Below are 25,005 nucleotides of genomic sequence, written 5' to 3'. Positions count from 1 at the left end.
CTTTCCTCCCTAGTAAGACAACTACATCTTACTCGTGTGCCAAAACTGTGCATTCTACTAGCAGTACTCTAGCGTTTCACTAGCAGTCCTCATTGTGCATGGATGTCATCAAGTGGCCACTTTTGACTCACTAGTAACATGTTGCCCCACTAGCATCCTAAAGTTGGCCTATGTAATGATGGGAAAAGGGGGAAAAAAAAAAAAAACATTTCTGTAGTTGTTTTTGAGTAAGGTAAATAACAGCCTTAACGCGCTTAAACCAGTCACTGTAAGTGGGGGGAAAAAAATGTCACGAGTAGGACCACCAGTATGGCCTCATTGGGATGCTGGCAAGCGCAAAGAGCGTACTACTACTACTACTACTACTACCCGGTCCTTAAACTGACTAAATTCAAAGAAAAGCCCAAACAGCTTTCAGTATGCATCTGCCGTGTCTGGCCAAGGAATTTGAATGCAAAGAGCCTGGCGGACCTCACACATCGAGCGCTAAAGCGGCGTCCGAATGCGCCGGCACACGTCGGCGGAGCCGCAGCACGCCTTTACAATCTGTCGACGCAAGCGGAGAATCTTAAGGAGCGTCAACGAGTGACGCTCGACGTGCCTTAAACCAATCCTCCGGGACGGACGTGGTTGCGGCCACGAACGCCTGACGGCCGGCTGCAAATTCAAGGGTGAACGTGTTGAAATTCTCCCAAATGCTTGCGCGTAACAAGTCGTGCAGACTGCAGAACCGAGCAGCCCAACACCACGCGGTCAAAATCATAAGTTGAAGTTCAGAATTTACGGATTTGTTTGTTTTATTCTTTCGTGTGGACCATAGACTTGACTACAAAAGGGGCAGGAAAAGCCAACAAGAACATCTGCACTTGACTTTCCACGCTGGCGGGTGTGCGTCGACTCCCATTTCACGAGTTTGAATGCAAAGAGGGGTGTGTAGACTTTCACTTTTCAACTTTAGATGAACAAAATGCACAAAAAAATCTCAAGGAAGTCAAACGGTTTTGGTTTGAAGACGCTCACACTTGACTAGATGAAACGTTGAATCCCCCAAAAATTCAATTAAAAAAAGTAATAAAAAATGTAACACCTGCACACGGGGGGCCGGGCGGGGCGACGGCGTTGTCAGCGCGCCCGCCGAGCTTTGCTGAGGTAGCTGGATTAGATTTTGGGTGGAGAAAGCTGTGACGGGATGAAGAAGAAGAAAAAAAACAAAAACAAAGTGAGGATTCTTTATTCCTAAAGAGGAAATATGAGCAGCGCTTAGCGTGGCCTTCGTTACCTTGTTGCTGTTGTTGCTGAGCGCGGGGGGGCGGCTGCGACAGGAGGAACTGGGCCGGGGACGGGAGCGGGTGGCCCGGCATGAGAACCAGCTGCTGGAGCTGGAGCAGCTGCTGGATGTCCTGCAGCGACGACAGCGACATTGCACAGTGAAAAAAGTGTCGCATTTCATGAAGCACACACCTGCATTGTGTAAAAACAATAATCATGCATCTCATCATTTGTGGACTGAATCTGAAATGCCATGAATTCATTTCAGGCCCCCCAAAAAAACAAGACAATTCATGAGAATGTGAAGCAATAAAAACATTTTCTTGAGAGTGGAGTTATTGTTGGCACTACCGTATTCGGGTGTTGGATGTGTGCCTTTAAGGGGCGTGGCCTAGGGAGCGCTATCAAGAGCTGTGTTAGGGGGAAGAGAGTGAGCCTGCGTGTGAGTGTCTGGCCGTGAGCCGCGGCCCACAACAGCTCCTCGTGATGTGTAGAAAACAGATTTTTTTTTTTTTTTTTTTTTATTGCGTAGGAGCCACGCGAACGGCCGCCGGTACCTGCGCCGTGAGCTGGATTGGCTGCGAGAGGGCCAGCTGAGGCGGTGGCGGAGGAGGAGGAGGAGGAGGAGCTTGAACGGTCACGTCCTGCTTGGCGCTCTGCTGAAAGTGCAACTGCTGCTGAGCCGTTTGGTTCTGCTGGTGCTGGACGGCGGCGGCCAAGAGCTGAGCCTGCGCCTGTTGGAGGAGAAGCTGCTGCTGGGCCGGCAGGAGCGCCGCCAGCTGAGCAGAGAAAAAGGCACCAAATGAAGGCGCTGCGCGACGGTCGGGCGGAATATTCTTCGTTGAAAAAAAAATATAAAAGGGCACTTTTAGAAAAAGAGTCGTGAGAGGGGTCGAAAAAGGTTGCCAAGTTCTAAACGAGCTCCACTTTGTTTGCTGTTATGTTGTTTGTAAAAGCAGCGCACATCAGCGGAGAAGCGCTTTAAAGTGCAGAAGCCAGTAAAAACGAGCGGAACGCTCCCAATCTTGCAACGGGACAACGCACTCACCCCTGCCAACTGGCTCCCGGCCAGCATCAGTTGCGCCTGCTGCTGCGAAGACGGCGGCGGCGGCGCGTCGCTGCGGCTCATCTCGCAACTCTCCTCCGCCTTTGCCCGGACACACAAAAACAACTCTTTCAATGTGACAAACGGGCACAAAGACACCACAATTTTCCAATTGATGCCAGCGAACATCAACGACCATTTCTCATGTTGATGTTTTTCGGGCCAACTTTGGGCTTTTGCAAGATCAAGGGCCAACTTTGATTTGGAAAAGGGGAAAATAGGGAAAGAAAACTATATATATATATATATATATATATATATATATACACATGTAAGCATGTAAATCACTTCAATTTAAAAAATGGTTATGATTTATAATTCATTTATTACTCAGAAATCAAATTTGAATAAATTCAAATGTTTCATCTATATGTAAAATTGTTTATCTTACCAGTGATTTTCATTTTATTTACAACTAAAAAAAACATGTTACTTAAGTAAATAAAATATTTTGGGGGAAAAAAAAAAAAAAAAATTGGGTAAATGAATGCAACAAATATTCAAGACGATGATTTCAGAAAGCACCATTTGAGGGATGCTGACGAGACGCGCGCTCACCTTGCCGGCTGTTGCGGGCGAGAGGCCGAACGGGCCGCCCTCCGTCGACGGAAACTTGTGGAAGATGAAAAAAAAATATGTGGGAAAGAGACGATTATTCATTTTCCTTTCATTCCCAATAACTTTGAAGCAAAAATATCATGTTGGTATTCAAATTGGAATCTGTGGAAGAAAAGCTCATCAAGTGGTTGACGGTCACGTTTCTTGAAAAGTATATTACGATTATACGGCATTATCGCCATACGCAGGAGTGGAAAAACTGCCGAGTAAGCGAGACTAACCTGGCCGTCGGGACTGCTACTCTCGGAGTCTGGAAGACGAAAAGAAAAAGAAGAAAGTTCAAGGAAAGGAGACACGGAAGGAAAACTGCAAAAGCAGCAAAGTACCTGAGCCGTCGCCGGGAAAGTCCGACCCGGCCTTCTCCTCCTCTGCTTTGGACATCCTGATCTCTGCAAAGGGACGCCCGAATGTGAGGATGGGAGAGGAAAGATGAAAAGAAAAAAACGAGTGCGCTTCACGTGGGTTTGCTTTACGCCGAACGGCGGCCATTCACTTCATCAGTGATGACCATTTTCCGTGACAAAACCATTTTTTGGAAACTTGGTTTGACCTGCTTCTACAGTTCAAAGTGCGTCTCCGCTAATGCGCACCCCTTACACTGACGTTAACGCTGTTGACGACACGTGCCGATAGCGTTGACGGCTTTGGCGCTTCGTGTTAGGGACATAGGACGAACAGATAGGATATTCCTTATTATTCATTTCGGGAGAAATAACAGAAGCCCAAAATGAGGGTGAAAACAAATATGAAAATGAGAAATACAAATTTGGGGGATGGGGTCAGTGTTCCAATGAAATACAAGCAAATCAGACATTTTTATTTTGGACGGCTCCAAGTTGATTTCTCAGCTGTAACGCTTCAAAGAAAAAGCAAGGAAGCCCTCTGGACCTGAGCGTCGGCACGAGCACGCCGCCTGACGCCATTTTGCCTCAAAGGCTCTCCACTTCCGTCAACCGGTTCTTACCCGATGTGACGTCCAAGACAATTATACGAAGTTGCCTTTTGATATCATTTTATTTCTGAACCAGAGAAGGGGAGAGGGGCGGGGGGACGAGCGCTGCAATTGCACAATCGGGCCAAAAGGCGGCAGCACCGTCCAGCGCAAAAGGAGAACGGGACGCTGACGGGCCACTTCATCAGCGTTCTGGTCCCAAGCGATAGCGAGAGCAAACATTCTCCATCAAATATTGCAGTCAAGTAAGATATCAGAAACACGCACGCACACAATGACAACCAAAAAAAAATGCTCGAACGGTCACATAGCGGAGGGCTCGGAGGTGTAACGGGACGGCCCGGCCCGGCCCGGCCCGGGGGCTCCTCTTTTGTTGCCCAACCGCCCGCCCGCCCTCGGTTACGCCTGTCAGGGGCCCGCGACAGACGGCGCGTGGGTCCCCTTTGTGTGCGCGTGTGGTCGAGGGGCGGGGGGCGTTCAGCGCCGTTTGGCGTGTGAAGGTCAAAGTTCAGCCACACAGGAGCAGCCGTGTCCCGCAGGCGCGCGCTCAAGCTGCTCGCCGCCTGCCTTGCACAACCAAAAAAAAAAAAAAAAAAAAAATCGCACGCAGATTTTACAACATTGGCGACTTGGCTAACGTAAACTGCGCACTTTTGGCTCAGCTCAACTATTGATTATTAATCCAGTGTCGTATCATCGTATTATCGCTGGCAAAATAGTGCGGGATCAGCCCGTGAAGAGAATTTAAGTGAACAAGAGACAAATATGCAATCGACATCTCAAGCCAGAATCTGCATCAAAATGTCTCCAGAACTTTCTTGGCCTGGAACACACTTACCTAACCCTCAACAAATGTGTGTATTTTTTATTTTTAATTCAATGAGTAATGTGTTTTTTTGGGGTTTTTTTTTTTTGTTTTGTTTTGTTTTTCCATTTTTGGTTGGATATTGTGATTACTTACTTGTCTTTTCGTCCCAAAGTCGACCTCCTGGATGCCGGAACTTTACTTTGAACACATGAAAGGCTGAATAATGAAACAAATCCTGTGCAATAGACGGAAAATCCTTGATAATCGTCGTGATCTGGATTACCACCAAAATGGAATTGTTCAACCCTGCGACAAAGTTTCTTGTCGCCAATATTTTCTACCATATATACTGACAGCTAACTGGTTTCAAAACAATTCAACTGAATTATTATAAAAAGATGAATAACAATAACTATATAATCATGCAAACCCTTGAAAACTTCTTGACCGAACCTTTGTTTACTTCCTAGTTTTTCCTCAACGCTTCTTCCCAGGTAGGCCGGGACTTGACACACACACACACACACAAAAGTGGTTGCGAGGCAACAGCCGGAAAGATCAGTGTGTGTGTGTGTGCGCGCGCGTGTGTGTGTGCGAGTGAGCAAGACAAGAGTGTGTGTGTTGATCATACAGAGGCATCCTTGCTAGCTGCAGAATGCTAACACGTGGAGATGCTTCTCAGACACATAAACAATCAGGCACACACACTCATATCCACACACACACACACACACATCCTTAGAAACACACACACAAAATATAAACATATACACACACACACACAAACCTTACAAACGCTTATGCACACAAAACAACATAGACACACGTACAAAATATGAACACACACACACACACACTAAGTTTAAGACTGTGTAAAAGTGTCCAGAGGCCATGCACACACGTCCCCGGAGTGTTTATTATATCCGATGCGGTGGCGGCGGTTTCTCGCACCACATATTTCCGCGCCGATCGATCCCTCGGCCTCCCGACAAGACAATAATGGCGGTGGGAAGGCGCCGCCATTATTGTCGGCCCTCCCGGAGGGGAACGCGGGATAAAAAGGAAAAAAGGAGGAGGAGGAAGAAGAAGGGAGCCGGGCCGCCACCCCCGCCTTCAAACTTCCCGCCTCGGCCGTAAGGGAGGACGCCGGGAAATCGGCAGCGGCTGTGCGACAAAATGGCGGCGACGGGGGCCAAACCAACAGGAAAGGCGGCATCGAGGTCGGACGCCGTCGGGACCGCTAACAAGGCCATTTGTCTGTCACGTGTTGTTTTTTTTGCCGACTGGCAATCCAAAATTCCAAACTGCAAAAAGTGACAAATTATTTTCAATTTTGGCGGATTTTTTTTTTTTTTTTTTTTTGGCATGTGCACCCTGCCCCGCTGCGACGTGATTGGCGCATCATATTTACCTGTGTGTCACATTTGCAAAAAAAAACCAAAAAACAAAACTATGATTTATGATGGTTTTGGTGGCAGTTAGCGGGATTCGTACAAACGCCGCCACACTCAAGCCCGGAAGCAGAAAGGGCTTGTCCTAGAAAATACAGCAGCCAATCATATTGCAGCACGCAACTATTTCAAACGTCGTCCGATTTCATCGGTGACCCGCTCGGGTCAAAGCGCTACAAAGGTCCTCCCTGTCGTTACCGGAGGCCTTCCTGGCCCCCCAACCTTCGTTCGCTGCGTTTGTTAGGAAAAGGAAGGAAGGGAAAGCAAGGTGGAGGTGGGTGGGGACCACTTGGAAGAGGAGGAGGGGTGAATGGTGGCGCGGGGGGGCTCAGAAATTGGTTTGGCTAGCGGAACAGAAGCCCAAATCTCCACACCCCCTCCTTGCTCTCTCTGCTTTGTATTCCACGGAGATGACAGGGGGAAGCTTTATTGCTCGGAGTCGGTATCGATCGGGGCCCCTCCAAGGGGGGACCCGGACCCACGCGTGCGCCAGGTTCTTTTGCAGCCCGCCCGCGTCCGAGCCAACGCTTTGATTGCGCTCGTCTGCAATTACTGTCAACGCTCACGTTCGCCGGTTGGAGAAAAAGATTCCGCTACGGCGTGCAGTTAGCGCGTCTGCTTCACGCGTCCGAGACTGGGTTCAAATCCTTCGTCTCGGGCGGGTTCCGAATTCTGAGGGGTTGACCCTCGTGGATCAGACGGTCGGGAAGGTAAGCAACACGTACACGCGCAGTTGCGTGGTACGCAGGCTGGCCTCCATTTAGAGCTAAAACGTGCCCCCCCCCCCCCCCCCCCCATCTTTCTCTGTTGTAAGCGACAGAAATGCCATCAATCCATCCCGGCGTCCCAAAACGCACACAAAAAAAATAAAAATAAATCAACAGTACTTAAATAAAAAAACAGTCCTAATGACGGAATTACATAAATGCTAAGACACACTTTTTGCTTCAATGCAACGGATATTGTGTGTCTCCTTTTGATGAAACATTTTAAGCTTTAAAAAATAGAATGAACCTACTTTTGATTTAGTATCATGAATTTAATCATTATTAAAAATGTGTAGAATGTGTAAAATGTTTGTTTATCATGCAATAATAATTCACAAAGCTTTTGAAAACTATTGATAACTAAATGCAATGCATTTAATGAAAATTAGAAAGGTGTAAAAAAAAAAAAATTTAAACATGTCATATGTAAAATTGTTCATAAAAAAAGATGACTCACTCATTGTTGACATATATACAAACATTCATTAAAATTGATTAACCAATTTATGGAAAAGACGTATTTTTTTTCTTATTTAAAATAAATGAATCCCTCAAAATGAATAAAATCTATTTAGAAAAATGAATAAATACAGCCATTTTAGTGCAAACAAAGCAAATATCGTTCCAATGTTGTAACCAATATTATGGAAGATGGACACTTCCTAATAAAAATGCTCAGCGGGCCGTGCTTTGCGCCACCCGTGAGTTGGATACAGTTGAAAAGCTGTGCTTAGTAGGCCAGGAAATACAATCGAAATATTACCAACTACACACACACACAAAAGTGTGTGAAGGTAATTTGTAAGCTCACAGGAAGAAAAGATGTGTGAGATTGTATGGATGACATCGGTTGGGGGCGGATGACAATAACGAGCAATTTAATGGAAGTCTGTGTCTTGATGCTTTTTAGTGTGCGTGCACACATGCACGAGGAGGCAGCAGGAGACAACACAATATGCGTCTTACCGTTACATTTTCCTTTGCACAATGCCTCTTTATCAGCCAGACCATAATCACTACCTACCGGGTGTGTGCACGCGCAGGGGATTCACACACACAGACACACAGCCGGTAAGTGACCTGGCGCCATTTCGCACTAGTGACCAGTACAAATGAGATAAGGGGCCATTCACCGGAACACTCCCCCCCCCCCCCCACACACACACGCACACAAGAACACAACGTGCGCTGCTTCATCAAACTAGTACACACTCCGGCACATACAAACCATGCACAACAAACTCGAATTGGCTGAAAATGGCCGAAAATGGCCACTGAGATGAAGATAACCGTCATGGTTGCGAACGACACGAATGCATACGGTGGGGCGGAAAAGTATTGATTCAGCTGCCAATTGTGCAAGTTCTCCCACTTAAAAAGATGAATGAGAGAGGCCCGGAATCTTCATCAGAAGGTATCGAGGGGGGAGGTATGAGGAAAAAGAAAAAAAAAAAAAAAAAATCACTGCAAATTTATTAGCAACCGATGTTTGGGGGTGTGGGGGGGGGGGGATTTGTTCAGCTCCAAAAAAAAAAAAAAAAAAAACCCTCACAGAGCTTGAAGAGGCGACCCTGTCCCCCACACTCATTACCTGTAATTATGGCAATGGGAAAGACACCCGTCCCCAATCTCAAACAGTCAGACTCCAAGATCCGCTACGGCCAAGACCAAAGAGCTGGCAAAGGACACGGCAAACAAAATTGTAGACCTGCACCAGGCTGGGAAGACTCAATCTGCAATGGCTAAGCAGCTCGCCAATGTGAAGAAGAACAACTCAACGGCGGGAGCAATTATTCCAAAACGCAAGCTGTACAAGACCACTGACTGATAATCTCCCTCCATCTGGGGGCCCACGCAAAATCTCAGCCCGTGGGGTCAAAATGATCACAAGGACGGTGGGCAAGAATCCCGCAACCGAATGAATGACCTGCAGAGAAATGGGACCAAGCAGACAAAGGCTACCGTCAGCAACACACTACGTCGCCGGGGACTGAAACCCTGGAGGGCCGTTAGGATGATCCAGAAGAGGACTGACTGGGAGAGTGCTGTGCATATGGTCAGATGAAACCACAATAGAATACTCAACTTGTGGGGTTTGGAGCCGAAAGAACGCAGAGTTGTTTCCTATCCAAAGGACACCCTAGCCACTGAAGCCTGAGGGGGGACATCACGTTTTTGGGCAGTTTTTCCCCCCTCCAAAGGGACCAGCACGACTGAGCAGTGGAAAGAAATGTATGAATGGGCCCGTGTATGATGAGATTTGGAGCGAAAAAAAAACGTCCTTCCAACAGCCAATGGCAGTGAAGATGAAACACGGCATTGGTAATGATCCCAAACCCATGACAGAGCCAGTCTCCAAGATCGCGACCCCAAAGAAATTTTTTGGAGGGAGTTGAAAGAAAGCCTGCGCTGCCAGGTGACAGCCCCAAAATATCACCGCGACATGGAGGAACGGACCAAAATACTAGCAGCAGTGAGCGGAAACCTTGGCAAAGACTTCATCAAAAGGTTTGTGCTCAACAAAGGGGATCGAACAAAGTCTTGAGATGAACGTTTCTTATTGACCAAATACTTGTTTCCTACCATAGTTTGCTAACAAATTTGTTCAAGGTCCAACAATGAGGATTACTTTTTTTCCCATCATTTTGTCTCTTAGGTGGACTATACCTATGATGAAATGACAGGCCTCTTTCATCTCTGTAGGTTGGAGAACCTGCACAATTGGCGGCTGAATAAATACAGTCGATGTCCTTGAATACAAAAATAAGCACAAGAAAAGGGAGGCGGGAACAAAAAAAAAAAAAACAAGCTGCGCGAGCGTAGCACAGAGTACAACATGGACGCCAGTCAGTTCCGTGTCCTAGCCATCGCGATGATCTCGAGCAAATCCAAAATCAAAACGAAAACTGCGTAGAATTTGAAATAACTGCAAAGAAACAAACCAAGAAGAGCGTAAAACAAAAACATCTATGGAAAAGAGTTGAGGGCGACCTGCTGCCCTTACGACAAACAAGTACCGAGATGCTAACGTTAGCATCTTACACGCCATCTCACGCCCGTGTCGCGTACACGTCAGTGAGGATGTTTGTTCGCACTGCGACGTCTGGACCGACGCCGCCGTTTACACGGGCTGTCGGGGGCGGGCGGGGTGATATCTCACGCTAATCGATAACCTGGGGAACCAGCGGAGAGGGAGGGTGGAGATCGGTAAGGAAAGCCGCTTAGCTTCTGCCATTAACGGAGGGATTCCCGCATGCCAAGGGTAGGGGGGTGGGAGCAAAGGGGGCGGGGGCGGGGAAAGACCGGCAGCGCTCATTGAGAAAAACAGCGTGTTTGGCATGAAGAGAAAGCCGACAATTATCTGTATTGATTAAAGGCAGCCAGCCAGCACGGCCGAGGCAGAAAACTACGCCCGGATCAATACAGATGCAAGAGGAGGAGGAGGAGGAGGACGAGGACGAGGACGAGGAAGAGACGGGGAGGGAGACGGCCAGGCCCGAGGAAAGCCGGATCGTCTGCCAAAAGTCAGCAGTGACATCGGCAATTTCTGCGGGACGAAGGCAAAGTTGACAGTGTCTAAAACAAAAAGAAAAAATAACTGCAGGAACCAAAACTTCCTTCAAAGAAAGCTCGACAAAACAGACAATTGTTTTTGGCCGTGGAGAAAAAGAGGAGAGCACTTTGTAAATATCTGGAGTCTCTCTCTTAAAATCCACAGAGAAAGTCCGAAACCTCGGCACGCTGACCTGCCTTCTAGCAATGGTATCGAATGCCTTCTAATCTAGAGTCAAGACTTGCATGCGCCAAGTAGACCCAGAGAAGCTCAACCATGATTTTGGCTCAAGTTGAAGGGAACGTGTACACAGCATACTTTGCATGTAAACTGACTGGACTCACTCCAAAAAAAAAAAAAAAACACTCAACAACTGCAGCTCAGGTTTAGACCAGGACAAACAAGTCACCACATATGACTCCAGTACGAAAGTCTTCACACTAGCTCCACATCAGCTTTCAAACAGGCTTGTAAAGTTCTGCTACTGGTCTAGAAATGATGAAATAGTTCAGGTCCCAAATACACGAAGGCAAACAAATTAATCACTAAATGCTTTCAATTGTATATACACACAAAAGAAAAGCTCATGGTTACACCCCGTTATATGAAATATGCTATAGACATCAATTTGCTTTCCCTTAAACCGTTGAACGCGAAAACGGAGCTCGGATTATGTTGACGTATTTGATAAAAGGGACAAATTATCAGAGAATGGTCTTATTTTCCATTAATTGTGAAGATATTTGTTTCTATTACTTAGGTAACTTAACAGTTGCCATTTTTGCCTCATCATTTTCACGTACCGTTACGATAATGCTAAAAATGACAAACGTCTTTGCTTCAGTATCTTTTTGTTTCGTTTAATGTCTGTGCTGATTCGCTTGTCGTCCAAACGATGCGAACGTGCAAAATTTGAAACCGGGCAACCTTGACTCTTCTTGTGTTCTCCGAAAATGTCGATTATGCCATTTAGGCTAACGATTTCTGCGGAAATTGACGTGAGCTCAGGTTGGGGAATCGGGCTGAAAAGAAAACGAGAAAAAAAAAAAAAAAAAAACACTTTCATACCTCCTTTGTTATTAGGAAAAATCTTACAGGGGACACGGAACAAAGCAAAACTTATTTTGATGAATGACGAACTATTTGTATTTGTATTTGTTCTAAAAGCAAAGAGCAAGGGAAATAGTTGCTATACAGTGGAAGACATTTTTACAGATTTCCTTACCTACACTTGCAACAATCCACACGCGCGCACGCGCACACACACACACACACACACACACACACACACACACTCTCTCCTCCGCGGTGAGCTTCTGCAGTGAGCAGGATGGAGGATTGTCGGTCTCGGACCGAACGGGACTTCCGACGCCTCCCTCTCAAACTCACGCCGGCTTTATTTGTGCTTCGGATGCACGCTACACTGCGTCGGCATACGCGCGGGCACGCGTGCCGATGGCCACGTTGGACGAGACCCAACGGTCTGAGAAGCTTCTTGCTTCAAACGCTGGACGGCAGGAAGATGGAGGCAAACGCCGCGATGGCTTCCGCTCGCTTCTGAAGGGTCGCTGACAACTATATACGTACCGTTTATACTGTGTATGTATATATATATATATATATATATATATATATATATAATGTTTTTTGTTGTTGTTTTTTTTTTTTTTTTTTAAAACGACCTTTGGGTAGGGGGCAGTTGGGCTGGAGTCAACAACGGACCGGTTGCCAGGCAACGTCAGGGCCGATAGAAAACACACAACGGGCCACTAATGAGGACAAGCATTTTATATAAACGATGATTGACGGATGGTATTTTGGAGGTTGTTACTGGAAAAATGTAGAAATTGTGCTTGTATGCAAACAACAAAAAAACCCATTTCATACTGTAACTTGGTACAACCCGAAGAGCGGCGGTTGTGTGGAAACGCGTCAAGCTGCAAAAGCCCAAGTGTGGGAATGTTGTGTTACTGCATACAACTCTACACACGCCGTAGCCATATATGAGCAGCTGTGCTAAGTCACGTCCACATTCCGGCGCAATGTCCAGCTTTCTTTCTTTCTTTTTCTGTTTGTTTCCTGCAGCTGGCTGTGGCATGTTACTTCACACACAAACACACAAAACACTAATGATAGCGCTCAAAGTAACGTGTACGACTGAAATTGTTCCACTGGAGATAAAGATGTCAAAAATGTCAAATGGGGGATGCTGTGCGCAGGCCTCATTAGAAACTCATTTCAACAGAAAATACACACTCTTTGTGTGCATGTGTGTGTACCCAATTGTTTCCAAAATATGGATGCAATGTGGCCACAAAATGTTATCTTGTGGGTAGAACATAGGTATTAACATCCACATGAAATACTAATTCCAACTAGATCAGCGCCCCTGAACTGGATTTGCTTACCCAACAATCCAAAAATGATATTGACAATTTGTATTTTGTGTGCACATTATACATATTTCGTTTTGTGGCAACAAACGTGTATTTTGTGGCTACAATTTGGTGGAGTGGTACCTTGAGTTCCAAGTAGCCTGGATGATTTTCTTTTTGTAAGTTACTTGTGCCGGTTTTGATGACAGGAAAATTCACATTAAGCAGCTAGTTTGCTAGTTTAATGCTTGCACACCGTGCACAAACATGGTAACAAAACTACGAGTCTTTATCCTCTGTGAAAATTGGACTACTGCTGGGGCATTGTCCATCCAGGTTTCACGTGTACATTAATATCTATGTATCACACTGCTACAATTGTATGTTTTAGAAAGTACATTACTATAAAATGCTTAATTAACAACACATTCCAAAAACTGTTTGTTAAAGCGACTTTTCATCTATTATTGTGACTAAAATCATCTAATCATTTTTTTCCCCACGTCACGTCGGCATGGGAGATTACGGCACGCGACGACGCTCGTGGCCGCCTCGGGTTCGAAACACGACGAGCTGAAGCGTTTGCATTTCAATGACAGTTGCAGCCTCCATTATTTATGGCGCTTTACACCTCAAAAGCAGCACAGCACCCCCTCGCTCGCCCGCTACCTGCAAGCATCGCTCTCTCTCTCTCTCTCCAGCCACCTGCCTCGTCACCGTGGCAACCGGCATCACAAACACTGCACAGAGCTGACAAGCAAAACTCCTGCTGGCTAAACAACATGCTCAATAAAGCAATGAAGTGAATTTTTGAAATAAAACACAAAGTTGTCAATAGAAAATATATTTGCAATGAATAATTCTTGATTGAATAATGTCAAATTTGGACAATGGAGAATTTTGTACGATTTGCTGTGTAAAGTCCCATCCTTCGTCACGATACCGATTTCACGTGAGAACATATTTGACGCGCAATGAAAAGTATAAATAAAAATCAAATGTAAATATGGTACATTGGAGGCATGGAAAGATCGCTGAATAAACAAACCAAATGTGAACGCTGCACGTTGTCCAGAGACGCTTGCATTTCACGCGTAAAAAAAACAAAAACAAAAGAGCAATTATAAAGGGGAGGAGGGGGGGGGGGGCGGAAGGGACAGGGGGAAGATTCATCAGAAGAATCTCCATCTCCAGAATCAGAAGCTGCCTGACCTCGGCCCCGTCACGACACTAAAACGGTGAGCGAGACGGCGGCCCCGCATCTGCCAGACATGAAGTCAAAGACTCGTCGTCCGCTGGCTAAATGACGACGATCGGGACGCGGGCAAATATCCATCGGGGCGTCCGTCTCCGAGCGGGCGTGAGCGTGACAGTGCTCGGACAACGGCCCGCTGCCGCGACGCTGCCGCTGGTCAGACTTAATGAACCTTAGCCGACACACTGCGCCCCTCATCCCCCCCCCCTCATCCCCCCCCAATCCAGTTCTACCTTGGCCCGCAGTGGTGGTGCCGCTGCTACTATTGACGACAAGCCTCCCTCCTCGCGCGCACACCGCTGTTGTCCACATCTCACCTCATCCATAGTAGACAGTATTGATTCTCTGCACAGAAAATAAAAAAGGCCATGAATTTTAATGCCTCACTGTCTGTCCGTGTGTGCGTGCCCCCCCCAGTCAACTCTTTATTCTTTGAGCCATCCCGTTGTCAGTCCGTGCTTCCTGGCCGACTCAGATTCTCTCCGGTTTATCCGGGCTAGCTTTCCGGACGCCGCGCTCTGCCTTGGGAAAGAAAGGCCTGCGTCTCATTTGGGCGATGGCCGGCGCCAGCGGCATCCCGAAAGGACGACAAAGAGAGAAAAGAAACAAAATGCCAAAAGTCCACTTTTTGATTATCTCTCACAACAACAGCTTCCTTCATACTTAAAACCTAAACAAAAACTAAAAACGCCAACAAAAAGCAGCAGAATCTTCACTGGCCATTATTGCGTGGAACCCCGCAAGCCAATTAAAGTCAAGGACAATTTAACATTATTGTGAAAATGATCCAGATACATAAACTGTAGGATGCCAAACTTATTTTGCTTCCCAAACTAAAAGTTTCGTTTACAAAAAAAAAAAGCAACAACTTGCTGAACTCACAGCAAAACAAAATATTTGCACTTTGAGGCAAAAGGACAAATTTGTCTCTGAACTGCGAAGCCCAAAATAAATCTGCCACATGCAAGATATATATATATATATATATTTTTTTTTTTTTTAGAAGTGTTGCCCTAAGACCAACACCGCAGCTAAACACAAAAATGAGCCTCACAATCAACACTAATGAAATACCAACTGCTCACAAGCAGCACCGGACACCAATTTTGGATCAATTTTTTCGACACGTGCGATTGTCTTGGAAATGGAGCTGAGCAATCTGCTCATCGTCAAAGTCCATCGAGCTTGTCGACAAGCGCCGAGACTTCAAGGTGGAGGAAAATGAAAGGATGCTTTCGTTCTCCGGCCAGCTCTTTGGTGACGTGATTTCCAACCCGGGACGCTTCGGAAACGGCTACCGCTTGATCAGAGCCTCCAGAACCGATCCGCACTCGTCCTGAACAGATTTTCATTGACATTGCATTTTACAGACAAAAACATCTCTGCGCCACGAGCTCGCCGCTCTCCTCCAACTTTGAACTCTTTTCCGGGACCAGTCCCAAGTCAGGACGTGGATTCAAATCAAAGGCCAAAAAGTGCGAGCCTCTCCGTTATTCGCGGTCTACCACGAAGAGCTGATAACGTTCCAGTCGCTTTGCGGACCAAAGAGACAGAACACAGAAACGTGAGGGAAGACCTCCAAACCTCTTCTTATCCCTGCTGGTCATTTGCACAAAGTGGGTCCAACCAAGTCCAGAAGGGACCGGAGCAAGGTGGGTGAGAAAGAATAGAGTGACACACGCAACAATATTCTGATTCCAAATGTATCAGGTCTGCATGAGAACATTTGCAAGCGAGACAAAATTGTGGTACCCTGCAAAGCCGGTGACAAAGCTGCTGCACGCCAAAGACTAGACGAGACCACCCCAGTTTTCCACTCAACGGCTTGATCTGGAACGAGCGCAGGCGCAGTGTCGCTCGGGCCGCAAGACCTCGGAACCCGCGGAAGCAGCGCTCGCGCCTCGCCCATTAGCGTCGGCCGCGGGCGCCGCAGGTCTTTCTTCGTTTGCAGCGCAAACTCCAGAACCGGCTCAATCGGGCATCGCTCGGGATGATTTCCCCGAGCCGTTACGTGGGAGGAGGCCGCCGGGTTCAAATGTCACCCGGGAGAGGAGAAAAAAAAAGATAAAAATAAAGGAAAGGATTTGCACTTCATGTATTCTGGGGGCAGCGCGCCCGTGTGACCGCCCCACAAAGCGTTTGCGACAGAGTCTGACTTTTGCTTGTTTGCTTCTCACACGCACAACGGAGGCACTTTGCCGGCAACAAAAGCGCATTGTTGGGACTCGGAGCTTCAATTAGCCCACACAAACGCAACCAAGGATGATGCGTGTGCGTGTGCTTGGGGGTGGGAGGTGTTTGCCCCCCCCCCCCCCCACTAAATATGTTTATGTTACAATGCATGTCTATGTGAGAGGCCAATTCAGATTAAATGTCTGATTTAGTTTCTTTTGAAATACATTTTTTTCCCGATAAGATGTAATGTAGCATACTCGGATCATATTTCGGGTTTGCCACCTTTAATGTCCCGCCTGTATGTCCAGACTTAATGCTTGTACCTCCACCATTTCAAATTGGATCAACCTTTCATTGACCATATTTACAGCGTATATAATCTCCACACAAATTTCATGGAAAATATTACATTGTATCCAACTCTATAGTTATAATCAAATGCACACTTTTGAACTCCTCGAATGTGCAATATTTACATCATATTTCAGGTTTCACACACTTTTTTGTAATGTGCCGCATTTATATTCTGATCAAATATATGGACAATATTAAATAATGCATTTCATGCCTACCAAGTGCTATTGTATAGCACATTTGTTTTATAATTACACACGACTGGCGATTGGTTAGATCTGCCTCAAAATTGTGAGGTTGTGGGTTCTAATCCAGGCTCTGTGGAGTTTGCCTGTCGTCCCCGCACCTGCGTGGCTTTTCTGCGGGCACGCCGCCACCCCCCCCCCCCCCATATCCCCAAAAACATGCATCCTAGCTTGATTGAAAACTCTATTTTGCCGTAGGTGTGAATATGACTCCCGCTGGTTTTATGCTTATACTTCTATATGTGCCTTGCAACGGGACGGCCTGCCTCTCGCCCGAAGATGGCGCCGGCACGCCCGTGACCAAAATGACGTACGCACACGTGTACACAAATACACACACACACACACACACACTTGACTTTCATGCATTTGGTTTCCAAGTTGCTCATCCCCTCAAAGTCAAGTCTGGCCTCTCCACACACGTCTGGTCAGCGAACCCCCCCAGTCCCGCCCACTGACCCCCGACCCCGTAGCCCTCTCTCACTTGAACTTGAGACGTGACGCCACAACGGGCCGGCCGGCCGGCCGTAGAAGAAGAAGAAGAAGAAGAATGGCCCTAATGACGTCTTGCTTGCATATGAATGGGCGGGGTCAACTGTGAGTGGAGGGCTGAGGTCAGGGGGGAAAGGGTGAAGGTTAACCCCCTCTCTAACCAACCCCAACATCACACACACACCCTAACTGACGAGAACACAAAGGGTGTAATGGGGGGGGGGGGGCGGTTGCAAGATGAAGGCACACATGGGCAGGTGCACTACACACACACACACACACACACACACACACACACACACAACCCATTTGACACGAACACACACTCAAGCACACACGCCTATTCACATAAATAATGGAAGCGAGCAAAATTATTTTTCCAAATAAGCAAAGTGGCTCGCGAGCTATTTTCACATCATATTTGCAATGTTCATCACGTGAGATGTTAGTGGGCAGGAAGAAGCTTGGACATGGACGCCACGTACCAGAAATTAGCCGCGATGGAGGACGAAGGAAGATTATCGTCGCATGGCGGACGTGACCTGTACTTGTCAGAAATTAGTCCAGACGTATGAAGAAGATGGAGGTCTAGATATTAACCCGGAGATATGAAGGAGCTAATTATTGGCACTTATGAGCAGAAACGGCGACAAAGTGGCAGAAATCAGCTTGGTGATATGAAGAAGACGCTCACATCAAGGACCAGAAATGAGCACAGATGTAAACGTTACACCAAGAGATTGCACATGCCAGCAATTGCGGTCCGGACATACAGTAGGGATGAAGAAGTTGCAATGTTGTCGTCATATTAGGCCAGAGGAGAGAAAAAGACAGAGATTGTTGTCACACATAAGACCCAAGAAGTATTTGGCAGAAATGAGCCCAGTTGATCAAGAAGACGGAGGAATGTTGTCACATATCGGACCGCAAATGAACCCGGACAGAATGATGACGCACCCTTGCCAGAAATTAGCCAGGATGCAGAAGATTGCTGCCACGTCATCCAAAAGCTCTTTGATTTTTGTATTAGGATGATTATTTTTCTCTATGCAGTGTTAAGTGTGTGGGTGCCGACGGAGATCCTGCGCGCGTGTCGCTAAACGCCACGGAAGAGCTTCGCTTGTCGGCACGCGGCTTCCCAACCGGATGCGCGTAGGCCGCCGCCGGGCTGCGAGCCACATAAGGGAAGGACTGAGCAAAGGGGCGGTGGGAGGTGCTAGCGGGACCCTTTCAAGCCCCCGAGAGAGCGCAGAAGGACTGAAGTGCCGGGCCTAAATGCAGAATCTTCTTAGCGCGCACCCCCGAGGGAACCTCGATACGGGGGCCATTTTACTGCCAGAGAATCATGCTGCCAAGCGGACGCCGCCTTTACCATATTCATGTCGCTTCTTTTGGGGGGGGGGGGGGGGGGGGTCACCTGTCCTATTTCGCCGCACCGGCTCGCGTGGCCGCTAAAACCCCCGAGGGGGAACCATTAAGGGCAACTGTGCGCATTCTCCCCCACGTACGCCCCCCCCCCCCCCTTTCTGAGTGCCCCTTGCAGCCTTTTTCATATGACGATCCTTTCATTCACTCCATAGCCACAATAATAAAGAATTTCGAAGCCACAAACGCGATCAGGTGAATTTGTGAATCGCGACGTATGAAAATGGAAGCTTTACGATGCCTTCATTTACGAGGGGCCCCAACTTGGGTTTTTACACTCGGCCCAGTTTTGGTTTTGTTTTCAACACAATAAATTAGAGTGGCGTGAAACGGTGTTGCCTGCCCTTCTCAAATTCTTTGCATTTCTAATATTTAAGATCTTAAATCTTTGAAAAGTGGGGAAACTACACAAAAATATAACACCTTGAGAAGGCGTTGCCAATACTTTTTCACGAGACTGAATTATTTCCCAAAAAGATGCAAGTCGGTAGGCGGATGTTGAAATGTTTTTGACGATCATACAGTTGTTTGCAACTGGAATAATAAAGTGTACCAAGGCTAAATTCTCCCAAAATTGCCCATGTGACTCGATCTCTACGTTGAACTAAAAAGTGTGTGTTCAGACAGTTGCTTTGCAGCCGCTAAAAAAACGGCCACCGCGGAACAGACTGATGTCAATGTGCTGGTTTGAAGCGTTCTGCGACATCAACACCCCCCTCGTGCAAGTTGTGAACTTGTCAAAGAGTGGACACTTCAGCATGCTTACACGCTCACCAACAACTCCACGTGAAGAGGGAACAATTTGCTTTAAATCACACTAAAATCACGGGCAAGATGCTCTGGGGACTTGGACCCGTGTGTGTGTGTGTTTAAGTCAGCCCGCTTCCATTTATTCATTTAAAAATAACCATGAACCCGAGTCCTCTTTTAATCAGTGCAGGATGACAATCGCCTTATAAACGTGTGTGTGTGTGGGTGTGTGGGTGTGTGTACAGCATGCCGCCCACATTAACAAGAGGGCACCAACGGATTGGCCGGAGGTTAAAGCGACGAGTCAAAGTCGCGAAGAGATTGAGACGCGGCAGGAACAAGAAGAAGAAGACGAGGAGGAGGAGGAAGAGGAGGATGGCGGGGTGCGCCACGACAGATTCATTTCATTTGTGGTAAAGAAGTGGCGGATAATAAAAGGGGATAAAAAAAAAAAAAAAAAACAGAGGAGAGGAGGACGGTGATAAGGACGAGAGCGGCGAGCCGGTTTTCCTGCTTTTATCTGATGTGTGTGTGAGGGGTTAAGTTGTGATTTAAAATCAAGGAGAAGGGGGGGGGGGGCATTGCAAAAGCAGCTCCTCTTTATTTCTTCTGATGTGATATTTCAAAAATTCTGTTTTGTTCCATAAATACCCATAAAAAAGATTGACATTCACTGACGTTAGTTAGTTTTTTTGCATTGGATTGCTTTACGTTGTGTACCTTATGACGTGTCCAGTGGGTGCGGCCAATACTCAGCTGTATTGTACAATATGTATTGTTGTAATGTAGACCACATTGGAAATATGGGACGTATCCAGCGGCAACACATTTGTCATTCAGCATGACATCATTATGAGTTCCACAAGTTCAAATGCCGATCGAGCGGGGCTTCGACATTATCGCAGACCGGCAAACTCAATCCATTTTTCCCCTTTTTGCACCCCACTTGTTATTCTTGGGGGGGGGGGGGGGGGGGGGGAGACAAAAATGCTGACTGTTGATTTTTCCTCACTAATTTCAGAGTTTGGGGAGTTTAACGTCACAACAGTCATATTGGGGTCAAATATCGACAGATTTTCCTGGTCACTGTACTCATATAAAACTTAAAAAAAAAAAAAAAGTATTTAGCCAAACAGAATCATTTTCATACAAAAAAAACTTACATTTAACCTTCAACATAACGAGTTGCTGGACGTTTTAAGTGCAATTTGGAATAATTTTATGGGATTCATATGTATGTGTATGTGTGTGAGGTTAGTTGAGCAGACTGAAGCACTAAGCAAAGCACTCCAATTTATTAAAAAGATTGTGCAACCCCCCCCCCCCCCACCACTCAATCTTCCATTGTTGTCACTTGACTTTCTTTTCATACGTACACGGGAGACCACCCAAACACATTCATACATACAAAGCCCCTTCCCAGTATATTATTACATTTTTCACCAAAAAACAAACCAGAACAACCAAAAAACCTTCCGTCACCATCTCCAGCACAAAAGAAGGGGGAGGGACGGTGTCACCCCAAGGCCCCCCCCCCCCCCTCCCCACTCCTTCTCTGACCTTCATTAGCATAAATCCTGTTTGCTCAATTAAATTGGGGGGTTGAGTAGCCCGTCGTCGCCCCCAAAACTGACTGCTGACCAGCGGCCGAGAAGACACAAAGGATCCAACTGGACTAACGACCGCGTGCGTCGGCCGACATTATTCCCTAAATGTGAACGCGCCGCGCACACACCCACGGTTGGAAAACATGGCGGTTCACAGCCATATAAGAAAAAGCACATCAGCAGTTTGACGCAGTTTGAACGACAAAAGCTGCCAAAAGCACACATCCTGAGTGACAAACTTGAATAAACTGATGACCAATGACCTGATTTAAAAGTTTGCATTGTCTTCCAGACGCTTTTTTGTTCGATTGCTTTGACTTGCGACAAACATTTGCGATATGAACACTGGGTGGACATGAAATTCAATTTGCGTTTCACAACAAGTGGCAGATTCGCGGGTGGGGGGGTCTCCTTTTTTCTAAATAAATATGAGAGACTTCAAGGTGTTTAAAGTCAAAGTAAACAACAATCTGCTAGCTTAATGCTAACACACAATGCAAAAAAAAAAAAAAAAAATCAGATGGGCTAACTGATAGCATCGGTGTAGGTTGATGCTTTCAGTAACACAAACGGTAGAGAAACATGGAGACAAATATATCATTTTGTTTATCTTCTGCAAAAAAAAAAAACATGAATATTACTGCAGTTTACCGAGTCACTTACCCTGGCTGTTTAACTCTATTTTCGATTGTGTGACTCTATCATCCTGCCCGATGGTGGCCAAGTTTCACGTACCAAACGCGGTCGGAATGAAATAATCATGATGGAAAAACTGTTTGATTCTTTACATTCCGTTTTGTTATTTATTATGTTATTGGTGTACTTATTAAATTATCTAAATAGCTGCTTTTTCGTAATAAAAAAAAAAAAAAACTACAAATTTTGAGTATTTCTGCAAGGCTGGAACAAATTATTGTCATTTTCATTCATTTTAATGCATGCTCAGAGAAAAATTAAAATCTTATCTCGATCCCCCATAGTGCCAAATAAGCGCAACGTGTCCACAAAGTGAGCTTTTCAAATTTTTTTTAAATGAACTTCATCGTCGGCATCCCGTGGAGTCAACTCGGGCTCACGCAGAGTCTCGGCGGGGGATCGAACCCCGCGTTCGTTACGACGGCCCCCCGGTGGGAGAGCTACCGCACAAGCTAACGACGACGACGCCGCCACCCTCGCACACCTGTGGACAAGTCCGACACCGAGCATATTTTCCTTTGTGGCGGACGGTACAATGTGTGCAAAGTGAGCGCGAGAGAGGCTCGCCGGGGAAGACTTCACGACGACATAGCGGCGGTTATCTGGGATTATAGCGACGTAAGACTCTTATCGTCGAACCGGCTCCGACCGCGGAATTTAAGAATTGACAAAATAATAATAATCCGGGAATGAGGGCGTGTGGGCGGAGAAAGCAATGGGTGTACGTCTATAATGTTCTCCCACATGTCATTAAGGGCGCGGCTAGCGAGTATAGGCTAGCGAATCATTATCCTGTTGAGAGACGTGCGATTGTGACCAAGCTTTTTTGACACTTGGCAGCACATTTCGCTCCAGATTAGATCGGAGACGATCCGAGGTGAGGTGCTTGCGATCCTGTGGCCGTTTGGCGTTTGAATGGGAAATGACATTTGTGCTTTTGATCAAGCCGGGAACGCCAACGCACGCGCACACACACAAACACACGCACTACGAGTGCGTTCGATTTGGGAATTGCATCGACATTGAATCAAAGAAAGGTGGGCCCCCCGTGGCACGCAGGGGTCATTATCTGGTGGGGGTACAGCACAACAGGGAGCAAAGTAAATACAGTAAGTGCAAGGTTACAGACACTTCTTCCACAAAAGGCAGCAACAAATGGCGACAAATGCACACTAGCACATAATTGTCTTCACACACACACACACACACACACGAGGGCTGTCAAATATAACCCGAGTGCAGCCAATTTAGCCGCTAATGCTTTCTGCGCCCATCAGGACAAAGATGGCTGCTCTGCGTGTGTGTGTGTATGTGTGTGTTTACCTTGACTTCACCGCTTGCGTGTTTGTGTCTCTAATGGCTAAGCAATGTGTCCACGGTAACAACGGGGGTGAGGCTGAGTTCAAATGCGAGCGGCGGGTAGAGGCCATATTGGCACGCCAATTCCTCTTTTATGTTATTTGGAAGTACCGTGTCTGGGCATATATATATATATATATATATATGTATATAAAAACACTGAAGGGCGAGTGTTTTTCAGATTCTCCGTTTCAATATTTATATTTATTTTAACATTAGCACGCCAAATCTTGTGGAAAAAATAAGTCCAACATCTGTGGCACGGTCAAGCTTTTGAAATTTTGCCATTCAAGCTGTCTCTCTCCATGGATGTCAAAGATGACTTGAAATGGCAAAAACAAATGAGCGAAAACATCACAACGCGTGTGTCTGTGTGTGTGTAGAGCCCCGCATGGGCGCGCGAGGCATCTTAACGCAATAAAGCATGTTGTATTGACATCTGTGTTGTGTCTATTGATTCCCCATTATGAGGCTAACAAACCCGCCCGGACGCTTTGTCATTGGCAATCACGTTAGCACCGCGGCTCGCCAACAACGCTCCTTCCCGCCACCCCCACCCCTTTTTTTTTTTTTTTTTTTAATAAATCTGATCCATACACACGTTTTGCCTCTCTCTCACACACACACACACACATTCCTTTACATCCACAGCGCACAGCGGCGGCAGGAGGTGAGTCAATGGTGCTGATCAATAGTCGTGGAAGGTTAAAACCAATTGCAAAATGGGCCGCTGTGAGCTGCTGGCGTTTCCACATCCATAAATTGCGCGTGACCTTAACGTGCGGTTATTGAATCGTCAACCTGCGTGCATCTACCGAGCGTGCGCGCGCACACACACACACACACACACCCACGTGCAGTAGTAGTAGTAGGTGTGCGTGGCAGTTTTGTGACTTAACCGTATTGGCCAAACTAGTCATACGGTGCTTTTGATGGTGAAATGTTAATTCACCCATCCCAGTCCCAATCAAATGGGGGCGTGGCCTACCACCTGACATCCCGAGCTAGAGTCGAGTCGGCCGGTTGGTCTGCGTGTCAGCGTCCGGGCGATGGTTGCAAGTGTTGTCATTTTGAATTTGCCTGTTTTGAGTCCGGCTAGCCTTCGCATCCCTGCGGAAGCGTCCCGCCGTTTCCCTCCGACCGTTCCCCGGGATTCAAAGGCAGACAGCTGAATGAGAGCGCTACAAAAAGCAACCACAAAAAAGTTGTGGTTGGGGAAACAAAACGGATCGCAGACTTTAGAAAGCAAAAAATACAAACGAGGAATAAGAGACAAATGAGAAACGGGAGCATGAATTAAAAATAAGGGGGAAAGATACGGGCGGGTGGACGCCAACAAACAGACGAGCAAGTAAAAAAAAAGAATCTAAAAAGAATGTATGGTGAGCTATATATAATTGACTTTAGAGTTCTGCTACTGGCTATAAATCACTAAACGGTTGAAGGTCTGTACGGACAAAAGAAATGCTAATGGCATATAAACCCAGTCGGGCTGCGAGATCCGCGGACTCCGATCCGATAACGAGGAAAACGTGTTGGGTGAGTCAGCTTTTAACTTTGGTGCCGCACACAAATGTAAAACGTTGCCGGCGGAAGTCGAGCCATCCCACATTAAAAGTTATTCCTTTGTTTCCCCTCATTCTTATGATTTTATTTGATATTGTTTTCAATTTTCCATCATCATATCTTTCTTGCGCTACACATTTTTTGTCATTTTAATCTCATTTTGATATGGTTTCACTTTTACTT

General features: G+C 46.5%; 1 protein-coding gene across 7 annotated transcripts in view; it reads right to left on the bottom strand.

The window, feature by feature from the left end:
- Positions 1-25,005, bottom strand: part of LOC133502502 (POU domain, class 2, transcription factor 2-like) — a 52,961-nt gene that overhangs the window by 11,968 nt on the left and 15,988 nt on the right. For 6 of the 7 annotated variants that reach the window (XM_061823411.1, XM_061823380.1, XM_061823371.1 and 3 more), the window contains 7 exons: positions 3,319-3,381; positions 3,214-3,242; positions 2,933-2,986; positions 2,318-2,416; positions 1,827-2,048; positions 1,280-1,400; positions 1,088-1,179 (listed from right to left, as the gene is read on the bottom strand). In XM_061823411.1, the coding sequence (XP_061679395.1) occupies positions 1,088-1,179; positions 1,280-1,400; positions 1,827-2,048; positions 2,318-2,416; positions 2,933-2,986; positions 3,214-3,242; positions 3,319-3,381 (680 nt within the window). Of the gene's footprint in view, positions 1-1,087; positions 1,180-1,279; positions 1,401-1,826; positions 2,049-2,317; positions 2,417-2,932; positions 2,987-3,213; positions 3,243-3,318; positions 3,382-14,386; positions 14,499-25,005 lie in introns of all 7 variants that reach the window. The other variant, XM_061823402.1, reaches the window with a different exon arrangement.

This window comes from Syngnathoides biaculeatus, chromosome 1, assembly GCF_019802595.1.
Source record: "Syngnathoides biaculeatus isolate LvHL_M chromosome 1, ASM1980259v1, whole genome shotgun sequence".
Classification (NCBI taxonomy): domain Eukaryota; kingdom Metazoa; phylum Chordata; class Actinopteri; order Syngnathiformes; family Syngnathidae; genus Syngnathoides; species Syngnathoides biaculeatus.
This window is presented reverse-complemented; position numbering and strand designations above follow the sequence as displayed.